Source organism: Garra rufa, chromosome 2 (assembly GCF_049309525.1).
Source record: "Garra rufa chromosome 2, GarRuf1.0, whole genome shotgun sequence".
Taxonomy (NCBI): Eukaryota; Metazoa; Chordata; class Actinopteri; order Cypriniformes; family Cyprinidae; genus Garra; species Garra rufa.
The window spans coordinates 73,774,831-73,790,838 of record NC_133362.1 but is presented as its reverse complement, the minus strand read 5'-3'; the positions used below and the strand labels follow the sequence as shown (position 1 = coordinate 73,790,838).

General features: G+C 34.6%; 2 protein-coding genes across 2 annotated transcripts in view; one reads left to right on the top strand and one right to left on the bottom strand.

Annotated features, from left to right (window-relative positions):
- Positions 1 to 16,008, bottom strand: part of LOC141325733 (uncharacterized) — a 779,461-nt gene that overhangs the window by 342,497 nt on the left and 420,956 nt on the right. The gene's annotated exons all lie outside the window — the stretch shown is intronic.
- Positions 909 to 15,278, top strand: LOC141325737 (RING finger protein 150-like). Its single transcript, XM_073834479.1, has 7 exons — positions 909 to 1,526; positions 8,699 to 8,949; positions 9,859 to 9,930; positions 11,200 to 11,282; positions 11,405 to 11,501; positions 11,588 to 11,798; positions 15,036 to 15,278. Exons 1-7 carry the CDS (start codon positions 1,073 to 1,075, stop codon positions 15,152 to 15,154), a joined length of 1,287 nt encoding a protein of 428 aa, XP_073690580.1. The 5' UTR covers positions 909 to 1,072; the 3' UTR covers positions 15,155 to 15,278.

Sequence of the window (16,008 nt, the reverse complement as noted above, 5' to 3'; positions counted from 1 at the left end):
CTGCATATATCAAAACCCATATATATGTTCATTTAAAAGAATTACAGGAGATGTAGTCCCACTCCATCACAGATGAGGGCAACGCACATGTTCTGCTGTCTGTAACAGAGCGGTTGCCAGATATTCTACCAAATTGCTTCACTAAGTTTTAAACTAAACTGTTTTTGATATGTGACCGGTCATAAGGGTCAGAAATGATGATTTTCTTAATAAATAAGTTTCCATTGATGGTTTGTTATGAAAGGACAATATTTGGGATACAATTAATTGAAAATATGAATCTGAGGGTGCAAGAAAGCAATATTGAGAAAATCACCTTTAAAGTTGTCTAAAAGAAGTTCTTAGTAATGCATATTACTAATCAAAAATGAAGTTTTGATATATTTACGGTATGAAATTTACAAATATCTTCATGGAACATGATCTTTAATAAGAAAAACAGATCATTTTGACCCAATCAGTGTATTTTTGGCTATTGCTATAAATATATCCGTCCTACTTAAGACTGGTTTTGTGGTCCAGGGTCACATATGTGATGGTTAGTATTAAATTAAAGGTTGACAAAATTAAACATTGCATATATATATAAAAAAAGAACAATAAAACGATTTTTAAATATAAATCAAGCAGTATATCTAAACAATTTCTGATTTTTAAAGCTGCTAAAGCTTTTAAAGACTGTGATTTCCGATATATATATATATATATATATGCTCTTTGGGTCTCGTATTGGTTACTATATCATTCTGTATTGTGGTCTTCTTCAACACCTACATTTTTTCCTCTACAATCTGTTTAGTACCAATATCTGGCAACCTTCGCATCCGGCACCGTCACAACAAGCGCAAATGCTGCTGGGTGACTCGACATGATGGTGGACTGCATCTATAAGCCACTTTGAAAGGACGATGGCGATGGACAGGTAGATGTTTCGTTCTGACTGCGGTCTGTTTGTAATGTCGGGTTGCCAAGTAATGTCGTTTTCACGGATCAGAATCATATACTGAAAAAGAGTCTGGATAAAGACGTCCCCCAGCGTGAAAACAGTTAGTTTGGGTTCATTTCTGAAAACATGGCAATGTCCCTTACCCAAGCCTGCCGGAGTCTTGCCCTGTCGACATGGCTGCTGTCGTTTTGCTTTGTGCATTTGCTGTGTCTGGACTTCACAGTGGCAGAGAAGGAGGAATGGTACACTGCCTTTGTCAACATCACCTACCTGGATCCAGTGACTTCTGAAATCAAGACAGACAAGAGTGAATGTGGCAGATATGGGGAGCACTCTCCTAAAAGAGATGCCAGGGGCTTTGTGTTTATGCCATCTCTTCTGCAGGACAGACAGGCGTGTGACAGTAACACTAAATTCCCCCTTTCCCATCCCCACATCCCATGGATAGCACTGATAGCCCGAGGAAACTGCACCTACAGAGAGAAGATCAGACATGCTGCTGCTCTCAATGCATCCGCTGTGGTCATTTTTAATATGGGCACCAGCAACTCCAATGATACCATAACTATGCCACATTACGGTAAGACGAGACTCTTTTCTTGTGCATTTGCTCTCCAAATGACCGTTATAGTGCAAGTTGTGCAACTTTATAAACCCACTTTCATTGTAAAGAATATGAAGAGCAACTTAAAGGAATAGTTCACTTTTAAGTTGGTGTTGGAGTTCTTCTGCTGAACACAAAAGGAGATATAGAATGTGGGTAACAAATGGTAGCCATTGACTTTAGTATTTTTTTCATGCAATGCAAATCAATGCTTAGCAGCACCTGTTTGGTTGACAGCATTCTTTAAAATTTTCAACAGAGGAAAGAAATACAACTTATGGTGAATAAATGATGACAGAATTGTCATTTTTATCTGAGCTGTACAGAAACTTTAATTGAAGGTCATTTTGGTGAACAAACAATGACTGATTAACTATTCCTTTAATATATAACTAGGATATCACATCAATGCACTAACGTGTGATTATGGCCAGTGATCCATATTGTGTGATCTAAGCTTGACCAGTTTGTTTGGGCAATTAATAGTTAACATGTATCATGCATTGTATCTTGATGTGGAAAAACCTGTTGAACTTTTGATATTTGCATGGTTTGTTTTCATACTTTGCAAAGTATTAAACTTCTTTTGCATACTTGCAGCAATATTTTCATATTGCTTTATATTTTACATCAAGGTTCCATTCGTTACTTTATTTATTGCATTTTAACATTGTTTTCATGGCAATAAATGCAAAAAAGTTAATAACTATAATGCTAAAAATATGGAATGTTATCACACATTAATGACATTCCCAAGACCCCACTTTCCAAACTTATACCAGTCAAATGTTTTTGAACAGTGAGCTTTTTAATGTTTTTTAAAAGTCTCTTCTGCTCACCAAGTCTGCATTTATTTGATCCAAAGTACAGCAAAACAGTAAAATTTTGAAATATTTTTACTATTTAAAAAGAACGGTTTTCTATTCGAATATATTTTAAAATGAAATTTATTCCTGTGATTTCAAAACTGAATTTTTAGCATCTTTACTTCAGTCACATGATCCTTCAGAAATGATTCTAATATTCTTTAATTCTATATTCTGTAAAATAATAATAATGATTTCTGGAGGATCATGTGACTGGAGTAATGATGCTGAAAATTCAGCTTTGAATAAATTACATTTCAAATTATATTCAAATAGAAAACAGGTGTTTTAAATGGTAAAACATACTTCAAAATGTTACTTGTTTAAAAAATTATTCATCTATTACAAGAAAAGAAATATATTGGTCTACACATGTATTTTCTTGACTCACATCCTCTGAAGCAACTAAGTACGATGTTTATTTGTTGAGTTGCGACATGATTACTCCGTGTGTTTAAAGTCGCTGCAGGTTTCTCCATGTTTTTGTCGTGATTTCTCAGCGATTTCCACAAACATGCACAGTCACACATCCCAAAATTTAATATATTTGAAGATGAAACCTTTTGGGATTTTAGGAACATTTGTGTCTTAATAAAATTATTATTATCGTGATGCTTGTTCCCAAATTAAAATACTTATAAGATGTAGATGAGTTTGTTTCTTCATCAGATTTGGAGAAATATAGTATCTGCAGTGAATGGGTGCCGTCAGAATAAGAGTCCAAACAGCTGATTAAAAACTTCACAATAAATACTGCTTTGGTTACAATACAAGTCCTCTATGCATACTATTGCTTTCTTTAGTGAAAATGTTGTATTGTTTGAATCAGGAGAGAAATTTGCCCAAGTCAAGCATCGTAAAACAGTCCAAAAGAGTTTTAAACAAATAGGTTGCTGCATTTTAATGTGAGAGGATAACAGGGGATGGCATTTTTACTGGAGCAGGAAACATTATGGATTACTTTTAGATGTTTTTATCAGCTGTTTGGACTTTAATTCTGACGGCACCCATTCACTACAGAGGATCCGTTGGTGAGTGATGTAATGTTACATTTCTCCAAATCCGTTCCCATGAAGAAACAAACTCATCCACATGTTGGATGGCCTGAGGGTGACTGAATTTTCAGTGAATTTTCATTCATGGGTGAATTATTCCTTTCAACATGTTCTCAAAGATCTTGTCTGTGCATGTTGCAGTTACATTCGGTAACATTAGCAGTGGGAGTTGTAAGATTGCTCAAACCATTTCAACCACAAGAATCTCTGCTGCATTTTGCAGAAGTCATGATCATGACATGCTGTTGTGTCTGGGTCTAATCAGGAGTCCCTGTTGTTCTCTCTGTCTCTCTCACTTCCTCACTATTTTCTTGTCTTTTGACCTTTTGTTTCATAAATTCTTTGTAGTTTTTCATGTTAGCAGTCATTCAGTTCATCCATTTGACATGGCTAGTGCCGTCAGTGTCATGAGCAACAGTATCCAAACCAAATATTCTGCTATGATACAAAAAGTTTACATAAAAAGTCAACAATATTCATAATATGCAATGCAAGGTTTACTAGAAAAGGAAGAAATCCTTAGGAATCATTAGAAACAATATTTGCAACAGGGAAGTCCTTCTAAATTACATGAAAGTAGTGACTTGATGTCAAGTAGTTGCAAAAAAAAAAAAAAAAAAAACCTTTTGGGCATAGTCTTTAATTATTTACTCACCCTCAAGTTGTTCCAAACGTGTATGGAGTTATGTTGAACACTAAAGATGATATTTTGAAGAATGTTGGGTATGTAAATGGGTACCGTCAATTATTTGGTTACCACCTTTCTTCAAAATAAAATATTTTGTGTTCAACAGAGTTTTTCTTATGTTGAACACAGAAATATGGTATTTTGAAGAATGTTGGTAACCAGTCAGTTGCTGGGAAACATTGTCTTCAGTAGTTGTTTTTCCATACTGTGGATGTCAATGGCTACCAGCAATTGTTTGGTTACCAACATTCTTCAAAAAAATCATCTTTTGTATTAGGGTTAGGGTTAGGGTTTTTTTCATCTGCTGAACACAGAAATAAGATATTTTGAAGAATGTTGGTAACCAACCAGTTGATTGTAGCCATTGATGCCCATAACATTTTTTTTGCATACTATGGAAGTCAATGGGTACCGTCAATTGTTTGGTTACCAACATTCGTCAAAATATAATTTTTTGTTCAATAGAGTTTCTTTCTTCTGTTGAACACAGAAATAAAATATTTTGAAGAATGTTGGTAACCAAACAGTTGATTATAGCTATTGATGCCCATAGCATTTTTTTTGCATACTATGGAAGTCAATGGGTACCGTCAATTGTTTGGTTACCAACAGTCTTCAAAATATCATCTTTTGTGTTCAATAGAGTTTCTTTCTTCTGTTGAACACAGAAATAAGATATTTTGAAGAATGTTGATAACCAAACAGTTGATTGTCGCCATTGATGCCCATAGCATTTTTTTTGCATACTATGGAAGTCAATGGGTACCGTCAATTGTTTGGTTACCACCATTCTTCAAAATATCAACTTTTGTGTTCAATAGAGTTTCTTTCTTCTGTTGAACACGGAAATAAGATATTTTGAAGAATGTTGGTAACCAAACAGTTGATTGTAGCCATTGATGCCCATAGCATTTTTTTTGCATACTATGGAAGTCAATGGGTACCGTCAATTGTTTGGTTACCACCATTCTTCAAAATATCAACTTTTGTGTTCAATAGAGTTTCTTTCTTCTGTTGAACACGGAAATAAGATATTTTGAAGAATGTTGGTAACCAAACAGTTGATTGTAGCCATTGATGCCCATAGCATTTTTTTTTTGCATACTATGGAAGTCAATGGGTACCGTCAATTGTTTGGTTACCACCATTCTTCAAAATATCAACTTTTGTGTTCAATAGAGTTTCTTTCTTCTGTTGAACACGGAAATAAGATATTTTGAAGAATGTTGGTAACCAAACAGTTGCTGGTAGCCATTGACTTCAGTAGTTGTTTTTCCATACTATGGATGTCAACGGCTACCAGCAACTGTTTGTTCAAATCAAGTCAAGATTATTTATACAACGCTTTTTACAATACAAGTTGTGTCAAAGCAACCTTACAGTATTAAAATAATAAAATAAAATGTCAATAATAATGCAAGAGTTCCATATTGCAACAAAGTCAAATTGGAAAGGACTCATCTGGTTCCCATGGCCTTGTGTCGGTGGCCGTTTAGGGTAGGAGTTCTTTCTTGATGATCTGTCTCTGGGGCTCAACTAGTTGACACGGTATCCGCTGACATTCGGCTGTAGGTGTTGATCCACCATCTGCTCTAGGTTTGGACTGGATCCGGGGGACTGCAGTGACCATCTGATCTGGATACGGACTGGATCTGGTGGCAATGGTGACCTGGGAATAAGAAACAAACAGACTAATATTAATGTAGATGCAAGAGTTCCAAGTTGCCACAAAATCAGATTGGAGAGGACTCATCTTGCGTCGATGGCCGTCTAGGTGATGTGGTCTTCACTGATGATCTGTCTCTGGGGCTCATCTAGTTGATGTGGTCTCTGCTGACATTCAGGGCTGTAGAGGATATCTCTGGGTGCTGATGGGCACGGACTAGATCCGGGAGACTGCAGTGACCGTCTGATCTGGATAAGGGTGGCTACGGTGACCTCGGAATAAGAAGGAAAGATACTAATATTAGCGTAGATGCCATTCTTCTTCTGATGCAACGAGTACATCAGGTGTTATAGGAAGTGTCCCTGGTTCTGGTTGACCTAAATAATGCAGCCTAACAATCTTTTAACGACTTTGGATTATGAAATGTATTAAGTGTAGGCCAGGTTAAAGAGATGGGTCTTTAATCTAGATTTAAACTGACAGAGTGTGTCTGCCTCCCGAACAGTGTTAGGTAGATTGTTCCAGAGTTTGGGCGCTAAATGTGAAAATGATCTGCCGCCCGCAGTTGATTTTGATATTCTAGGTACTATCAAATTGCCGGAGTTGTTCACCAACATTTCGCAAAATATCATCTTTTGTGTTCAAAAGAGTTTCTTTCTTCTGTTGGACACAGAAATAAGATATTTTGAAGAGTGTTAGTAACCAAAAGATTGAGCCATTGACTTCCATTGCATTTTTTTTCCGTAATGTGGAAGTCAATGGGTACCAGCAATTGTTTGGTTACTGCCATTCTTCAAAATATCTTCTTTTGTGTTCAACAGAACTTTATACAGGTTTGGAAAGACTTGAGTAAATAATAACAGAATGTTCATTTTTGGATGAACTATCCCTTTAACGTCCCTCCTTAGCCTCTAAAATGTTCATATTCCAATAAGAGTTTAAGGGTTCAAGTGGCTTGGAGTCTGAAACTAACTACATTCATGTGCAGCTTTGACTTCTGACCTGATGCTGTCATGTTGTTATTGATGAAGCTCCTTAAGTGTTGTGTTTAACATTAATCAGTCTTCTGTATCCTGAACTCTGCAGCACAGTAATTCATCTCTCAAATCAGCGTTCAGACAGTTCCTTGTTTGTAAATGGAGAGGGCTGGTCACTCAGCACTGGTCAAGTACATTTCTTCATAGTTTTATTTTTGGTTCTTTGTTGACATATGGAAAATGTGCACGAAGAGGGATTGGCCATTGCCCTGGGGTTTTACAGTGTTGTTGTTGAGGAAATCATAATTAAGAAATAGTGGTTGTAGGAAGCTCACTACAAGTGTGTCAGAGTTCAGCGCATGTACTTGAATTCTTCAGCTCAGACATGAGATGTTAATGTTAATCGTGCTTTAAAATGGCTCAAATACATCGCCTGGCTGCATTACAGCTCAGTTCAGCTAGTGCTAATTTTAAGGAAGAAATGACTGGCTTTATCAGATGGAAAACGGAAGTTCAGAGTCCATAGAGACTGGAAGCCAGAACTTAGCTGAGATGTGTGAAATCTACCGTTTCAGATTATAAACATTAGGTGATGAAAAAGTGAGCAAAAACACACAAGTTTAAATGCAAAATCATCTAATATCTAACAAAAAAAAATCTAAAAACATACAGTAATGCTTGAAACTATTAGGTTTAACAGAATCATTAACTATTGTGAAATTTCAGTGTAGTTTTACAAAATATAAAAAAAATGGCATTATGTTATAAACTTTAAAAAATACTCTATTATTGACAGACTTAATTTATTTGTTTTTGTTTATTGATTTATTAATTCATTCCTAATGTAGATTTTTTTGTTGTAGTTGTTGTAGTATATTTTTTTTAATTTGGTTATTTCTTTATTATTTAGTTTATTTAATTTTCAAGAGGTTCATTTTTTAAATATATTAAAATTCAATTATTTGTGCCTGTTTCTCAGTTTCTTTATTTTTCTTTGCTTGTTTTTGAATAAATCCTTATTTAAAACAAACTATTAAAATCAGTTACCTGAAATAAAGCTGAAATAAGATAAAATATAAATATTAGACTTAAACTTAAAAAAATGTAAATTTAAAAAACTTAAAAAAAATGAGTGTTGGAGTGCTAAGATGACAAAACAAAACAGAAATAAAAATAATAAAGCTAAATGGAAATTTAAAAAATGATACACATAAAAGTCTTAAATTAAAATTAAAATGATAACTGAAAAATAAAAATAAATACTAACTTAAAATTAGAGCTAATATGTGTTTTTCAGGGCCAATGCCGATACCGATTATTACAGATCAAGTTGACCGATAACCGATATTTTGAACCAATAACTTTTAAAAAATGCTTTTAAATAATGTTAACGGCAAATCATTTTGAAAATGACTGATACTGATAACCGTAAAAATAAAATTGGCTCCGATAATCCTCGACTCCTACTCAAAATATTAATAAATACTACAATAGTATATAAATAATACTAAAACTGAATCTTGAAATAATATCACTTAAAAATACCAGACTTTATTCAAGTATTGAGTATTTGGAAATTCTCTTAATAAAACAAAAAAGATCCTGGTACCAGTATAAAGGAAGGTGGGACTGGCCTGTGTGTTTGGTCTCAGTATTTAATTACATCGGGTTTGCAGATCAGTTCAGGAAATGCATGTTAAGGCTTTTCCAAAGATTTCTAGAGATCAAATGACTCAAGCAGAGTCTAGACACTAAATGTCAAAGACGCTGTGAGAATGCTGTGACTCGCTGGCTATCCATGTGTTTTTACATGGGTCAATGAATGTGAAGTGTAATGGTGGAGTAAGTCATCTGTGTCAATTCATTTGAGGTTTGAATCTTTTATCATTGGTTTAGGTACCGGCGATGTGGTGGCGATTATGATTCCTGAGCCCAAAGGCCGTGAGATTATGGCCTTGCTGGAGAAGAACATAACCGTGGCCATGCACATCACCATCGGCACACGCAACCTGCAGAAATACGTCAGCCGCACCTCAGTGGTGTTCGTCTCCATATCCTTCATTGTCCTGATGATCATCTCTCTAGCCTGGCTGGTCTTCTACTACATCCAGCGCTTCCGCTACGCAAATGCAAGAGACCGCAACCAGGTGCTGTACAGTCACACTTGTGTTTTACACAATATGCATTAAGAAAACAAAGGGAATTACAACTGAATTTAAATGACCTGGTAATTTACTCACCCCCATGTCATTCAAGATGTTCATGTCTGTCTTTTTTCAGTCGAAAAGAAATGAAGGTTTTTAAGAAAAACATTCCAGGATTTTTTCCAAATAGTGGACTTCAGTGGCAGCCAACTGGTTGAAGGTCCGAATTACAATTTAAATGCAGCTTCAAAGGGCTCTACATGATCCCAGCTGAAGAGTAAGGGTCTTATCTAGCAAAACAATCTGTCATTTTCTAAAAAAAAATAAATAAACATTTATATACTTCTTATGTACAAATGTTCATCTCGCACTAGTTCTGCGAAGGAAAGTTGAAAAGATCATGCGCATTTAGTTCTTCCTCTGTGTAGTCCACTTCGCAAAGATAGGGAAGGGTGAAAAACCATCTCACTATCTCTTTCAACTTTAAAATCATCCAACATTGTTGTTTTAACCTTTTTAATAGAGGTCTTTGCACAATACTTCCACCTTCATCACGTGTGACCTTTTCTACATGATTATGTAATGCGTGAGGTTGAGCTATTTTGTGGCATTTGTGGTTAAAAAGTATGTAAATGTTGTTGTTTTTGGGAAATTACCAGTCCTTTAACTAGACAAGACCCTTAGTCCTCAGCTGAGATCTGTCTAGAGCCCATTTGAAGCTGCATTGAAACTGCAATTTGGACTTGGAGAAAAATCGTACCTTAATTTCTTTTTGACTGAAGAAAGACAGACATGAATATCTTGGATGACATGAGGATGAGAAAATCAGGAAATTTTAATTCTGGAGAAAACGAATTCTTTAAAGTTGGTTTAAAATCAGACATTTCAGTGCATGTTTCATGTGTTTTGCAGAGGCGACTGGGTGACGCTGCTAAAAAGGCCATAAGCAAGTTACAAGTACGGACCATCAGGAAGGGTGACAAGGTTTGGTTCATTTTGAGCTTCAGTCTTTTAGCACTATTCTAAACAATAGTGCTATAACTAAAATAAAAAACAATCATGCAAAGTGTGACAAAAACATATGTGACCCTAGACCACAAAACCAGTCTTAAAGGAACACTCTCCCCCCGAGTTAATAAATTGAGTTTTACCGTTTTGAAATACCGTAAAAAATTACTGTAAAATCTGTGACATCGCCAGAACAGGAGAGCAGCTGAATGGATTTCAAAACGGGAAAACTCAACTTATTAACTCAGGGGGAGTTGGAGAATGAGCCTATTTCCAAAAAAAGTGGAGTGTTCCTTTAAGTAGCACAGGTATATTTGTAGCAATAGCCAAAAATACATTGTATGGGTCAAAATTATCAATTTTTTAATGCCAAAAATCATTACAATATTAAGTAAAGATCATGTTTCTTGAAGATATTTTGTAAATTTCCTACCTTAAATATATCGAAACTTAATTTTTGATTAGTAATATGCATCTCTAAGAACTTCATTTGAACAACTTTAAAGGCGATTTTTTTTTGTAACAACTAACTATTAAAACTATGGTTTTGTGGTCCTTTTCTTATACGCTATTATTCAAGTTTGATTTTTTTTTTTTTTTTTTTTTGTGATGTTTGATGAAAGTGTTTTCTTCTCACCAAAACTGCTTTTATTTGATCACAAATATGGAAAAAATAGTAATATTATGAAACGTAATACAATTTAAAAAACTTTTTTATATTTGAATATATTTTAAAATGTAATTTATTCCTGTGATGAAAACCTGATTTTTCAGCATCATTACTATTCTTCAGCGTAACATGATACTGATTTGTTACTCAAGAAGCATTTAGAATTATTTTTAATGTTAAAAACAGTTGTGCTGCTTTATATTTTTGATACATTTTTTTAATTCTTTGATGAATAGAAAGTTAGAAAATAGCATTTACTACTTGAAAAAAACTTACTGAATGAAAGTGTTAATTCCTTACAAAAAATCAAATTTTCAGTGTAAAAATAGATTGTTCTAATTCTAAATTCTTATTACAAGGGTCACTTTGGAAGAGAAAATGATATAATGCGTGACGTCTGTAGTCTGATTGGTGTCCTTTAACACCCGTCTGTGATTCAGTCTCATTAGACCTGTTTTATAACTGTATGTTCCTGTCTGCTGCTTTAGCTCTAATGGAGATTTCACGGATGTGTACACATACAGTCACCCACGTGTGGTTTCTCACAACATTATTTATCGACCTGCTGTTTCTAGGAAACCGAGTCAGACTTTGACAACTGCGCCGTGTGTATTGAAGACTACAAACCTAATGACGTTGTCAGGATACTGCCGTGTTGGTAAGATTTCACACAAACATTACAAGACATCAGTGAAGTAGCTTGAAAGGACGAATTCTGATTCTCAAAGAAATGACAATTAAAACTCATACTGTTTCATGTAACTGTGCTGTTATTTCCAGTCATGTCTTCCATAAGAACTGTGTGGACCCTTGGCTACAGGACCACAGAACTTGTCCCATGTGCAAAATGAACATCCTTAAGGCCTTGGGCATCCCGGTAAGAGTAGAAGCTGCTCTATCCATGAGTCTTACTGTGGCTTATTGTTTTGCTCTTAATAAAGCTGTCATTTGTCATCCAAACAGCCTAATACAGACTGTTCTGATGACATCCCTCCTGATTATGAGATATCCGTCAGCGGGCCGCCCACAAACCCTGTGACGGGGGCTAGTGAGGTCTCAGTGGGCGAGAGCTCAGTGGTCTTGGACCCAGGTGTCCGAACAATAGGCCTGTCACACATTTACCACGAGATGGACACCTTCCCGCAGGTTGGAGAGAGCAACCACATCGCCAGCAGTGAGTATGGATGAACAGTCACGTGACTCGCAATACACAAGCCTATGCATTTTTAAGACAACAACTTATCTTGACATGAACCTTTCTTTTTTGGAAAATAAGACAATTAGCAGTAATGTAACAACATATAGACCTTTGTTTTCTTAATTCTGTGTATTTTTTCAGTTACTCTATAAAATGAAACTCAAATGAGGGCTCTAATAAAATTGAATAAATATCCTAATAAAAGGAATTTTCTTCCAATCTTTAGGATATTAAGTAAAGATCATGTTCCATGGAGATTTTTTGTAAATTTCCTACCGTAAATATATCAAAACTTAAGTTTTGATTAGTAATATGCATAGCTAAAAACTTCATTTGGACAATTTTAAAGGCGATTTTCTCAATATTTAGATTTTTTTTTTTTTTGCACCCTCAGATTTTCAAATAGTTATATCTCGACTAAATATTGTCCTATCCCAACAAACCATACATCAATGGAAAGCTTGTTTATTCAGCTCTCAATTGACTGGTTTTGTGGTCCAGGGTCACATATTGTGACGGATTTTATTATACACTATCATTCAAGTTTAAAATAATAATAATAAAAAAAATAATAATTTTCAAGAAAACAACTTATCTTGGCATAAACCTTTATTTTTTGGTAAAATAACAAAATTAGCAGTAATGTAACAACATATAGTCCTATATTTTCTTAATTCTGTGTATTTTTAGTTACTATATAAAACGAAACTCAAATGAGGGCTCTATCAAAATTCAATAAATTTCCTAATAAAGGCATTTTCCACATAATGCAAGGATCTGTATAATATGGAAGCCTGTTTCCGCCACTGAATAAAAAATATAAAGGTAATTGCGTCTTTTTATCTCACAATTTTGACTTTTTTTTTCTTGCAATTTCAAGTTACATCTTGCAATTCTGACTTTTTTCTCAGAATTGTGAGATATAAATGCACATTTGCGAGTTATAAAGTCAGAACTGCGGGATATAAACTCACAATTGCGAGTTATAAAGTTCAGTTCTGAGGAAAAAAAAAAAGACTGATATGTTCACAGAATTGCGAGTTTATATCTCACAATTCTGACTTAACACGCAACTGCTAGTTTATATCTTACAATTCCTACTTTATAAATCGCAATTGTGACTTTTTTCAGAATTGTGAGTTTATATCTTACAATTCTGACTTAACTCACAACTGCAAGTTTATATCACAGAAGTCTTACTTTATTTCTCAGAATTGTGAGTTTATATCAAGCAATTCTGACTTTAATTCTCAAAATTGCACATCTATATCTCACAACTCTGACTTAACTTGCAACGGCAAGTTTATATCACACAATTCTGACATAATTTCTTAGAATTGCAGATTTATATCTTGAAATTTTTACTTTATAACTCGCAATTGCGAGTTTTTATCATGCAATTGTGACTTTATTTCTCAGAACTGTGAGTTTATATCTCACAATTCTGACTTAACTCGCAACGGCAAGTTTATATCACACAATTCTGACTTAATTTCTCAGAATTGCAGATTTATATCTTGAAATTTTTACTTTATAACTCGCAATTGCGAGTTTTTATCATGCAATTGTGACTTTATTTCTCAGAATTGTGAGTTTATATCTCACACCTCTGACTTAACTCGCAACTGCAAGTTTATATAACACAATTCTGACTTCATTTCTCAGAATTCATACTTCATTTCTCGAATTTATATCTTGGAATTTTTAATTACAGCTCGCAATTGCAAGTTTTTATCATGCAATTGTGACTTTATTTCTCAGAATTGCGAGTTTATATCTTACAATTCTGACTATAACTCATGATTGTGAGTTTATATCTCCTAATTGTGAAAAAAAAAAAATCTGAATTGCAAAAAAAAAAGTCAAGAGTTGTGAAATAACAAGTTGCAATAACCTTTTTATTATTATTATTTCAATGGCGGAAATGTAAAGGGAATTGTAGTTCCAATGTGAAATTTGCCTCTCTCACCCTGACCTACACATCTCTTGGATGTGGATTTGATGATTTTAGTCTGTTCCAGTGGTCTTGCGTGCGATCTACTTTCAGCTCTTGTAGATTTAGGTCATTTTTTTGGTACCGGCAGCAAATAAAAAAGCACAGCATGTCCTGGTTCTCCGTCGCAGCTCTGATCAGATCCTGTGCTGCTTCTGTAGGCCGTATCAGGCCTTCTGTCAGTGTAGAAGACTAGATTTGTTGCTTCGGTTCTGCTACCAGGCACTGCAAATAAGCCTGTCAGACTCCAAACAAAATAAATAACACCACACCATGTATCTTGTGTCTTCTAAGCAATTTTTTCCTCAATCAAAAGCTCCAAAATAGTAATCCGCAATGCCATGTCACAAGAATGTAAAAGGCAATTTTAAGTTTATATTTTGTCCATTTCTTAATATTGTGAGCTCATATCTCGCAATTATGAGTTTATCTTGCAATTCTGACCTTTTTTTTTAATTCTGAGTTTATATCTCCCAATTCTGAGTTTGTATCTCGCAGTTCTTCATTTATCTTGCAATTCTGACTTTTTTCAAAATTCTGAGTTTTTATCTCACAATTCTTAGTTTATCTTGCATTTTTTTTAAATGACAAGTTTATGTCTTGCAATTCTGAGTTTATATCTTGCAGTTCTTCGTTTATCTTGCAATTCTGACTTTTTTTTAATTCTGAATTTATATCTTGCAGTTCTTCATTTATCTTGCAATTCTGGGTTTATCTCGTAATTCTGACTTGTTCTGTAAGTTTATATCTCTTAATCCTAAATTTAAATCTTGCAATTCTTAGTTTATATCTTGCAATTCTAATTTTAAATCTCGTAATTATGTTTTCTCAGAATTGCAAGTTAATATCTTGTAATGTAAAGTTTCTATTTCACAATTCAGATTTTTTTTCTTAAATTGTGAATTTATATCTTGCAATTCTAGTTTTAAATCTCGCAATTATGACTTCTCAACATTGATCGATAACATCTTGCAGCTCTGACAATTCTCAGTTTATATCTCGAAATTCCGACTTTGTTCAAAATTGCAAATTTTTCTCTAAATTCCACAATTCTGTGTTAATATCTCACATTTTGTTCTCAAAAATGCGAGTTTCTCACAATTTCAAATTATTGCATAATCGTAATCTTTTTTTAAAATTTAGTGACAGAAACAAGCTTCCATGATGGAAATCTTATTAACATTTTCATTGCGATTCAAATGTTTTTTTTGTTGTTTCAGGTGAGCACCAGCCCTCCATGAGCACAGATTCAGACACGTCACTCATCATGCCAGTGGAGCTTGTCCTGTCCGACGTCGAACTGCAGTCCGATCCAGAACAGGACGACATCAAGTCCTGAAGTGCCATAAACAGGGAAGGACCGCAGCGGGACAATAAAAGAACACAAGCAATAGCAGCACAGGTGTGCAACCTCCTTTTTTGACCTCATGGTCTCCATCACTGCAAAAACATCTTGCTTGTCCTTATCCTCTGGCTGTATTGCACTCAATTTCATATCTTCTGTCGCGAACTTGCGCAAAATCCACATAGACCTACGAGGGATGTTTCCACTTTTGTTTTGGAAAATTTTGACTGTTTTAACTTCCCTATGGGATCACTGCCAGTATACACCAGGATGTTCCAAAATGAATTTACGTAATGCATCGATGAATGCGCCCTACATTTGCGTTAAGTGTTCTAAAGCAGTTTGCGTGTGCTCTAACCAGTAGTTCATGTATCTTCAGATATGTGATGTGTCAAATCCAAAAACCCAGCTCATGATATAGTGAGTGTTTCAGCAGCCGTATCCTGTGACAGTGTGTCACGCCAGTGTTTGTGAATCACAATGCCACAAAAGCAGATACTTTCCGCTCATTTTGTCTAGACAATGTGCTATCATCTATTCGGCTTGGCCACATGCACACTGCTAAATTTGTCATTTACAAGAGTGACAATTACATTCAAATCAAGTAGTGAAAACTGCATGCATGTCATGTTACAATTAGCTTGGAAATGAATTGCAATAATGCCCATTTACACCCTATTAGTGATGCACCAAAATGCATTATTTACAGAAAGCCTGGTCAAAAACTGAAAGTTTATTTAATAATCAGTTATTTAATCAAATTTAATTCATATATAATTAATCTTCAACACTAAAATAGTCATATATAACCATTTCAATTGCAGATTTTGATATACATTTTTAATTGT

Excerpts from the sequence above, each read along its gene's own strand:
- LOC141325737 (XM_073834479.1), top strand. The coding sequence starts at position 1,073 with ATGGCAATGTCCCTTACCCAAGCCTGCCGGAGTCTTGCCCTGTCGACA. Across the intron at positions 8,950-9,858 it reads ATGCAAGAGACCGCAACCAG|AGGCGACTGGGTGACGCTGC; the intron begins GTGCTGTACAGT and ends TGTGTTTTGCAG. Across the intron at positions 11,502-11,587 it reads TTAAGGCCTTGGGCATCCCG|CCTAATACAGACTGTTCTGA; the intron begins GTAAGAGTAGAA and ends TCATCCAAACAG.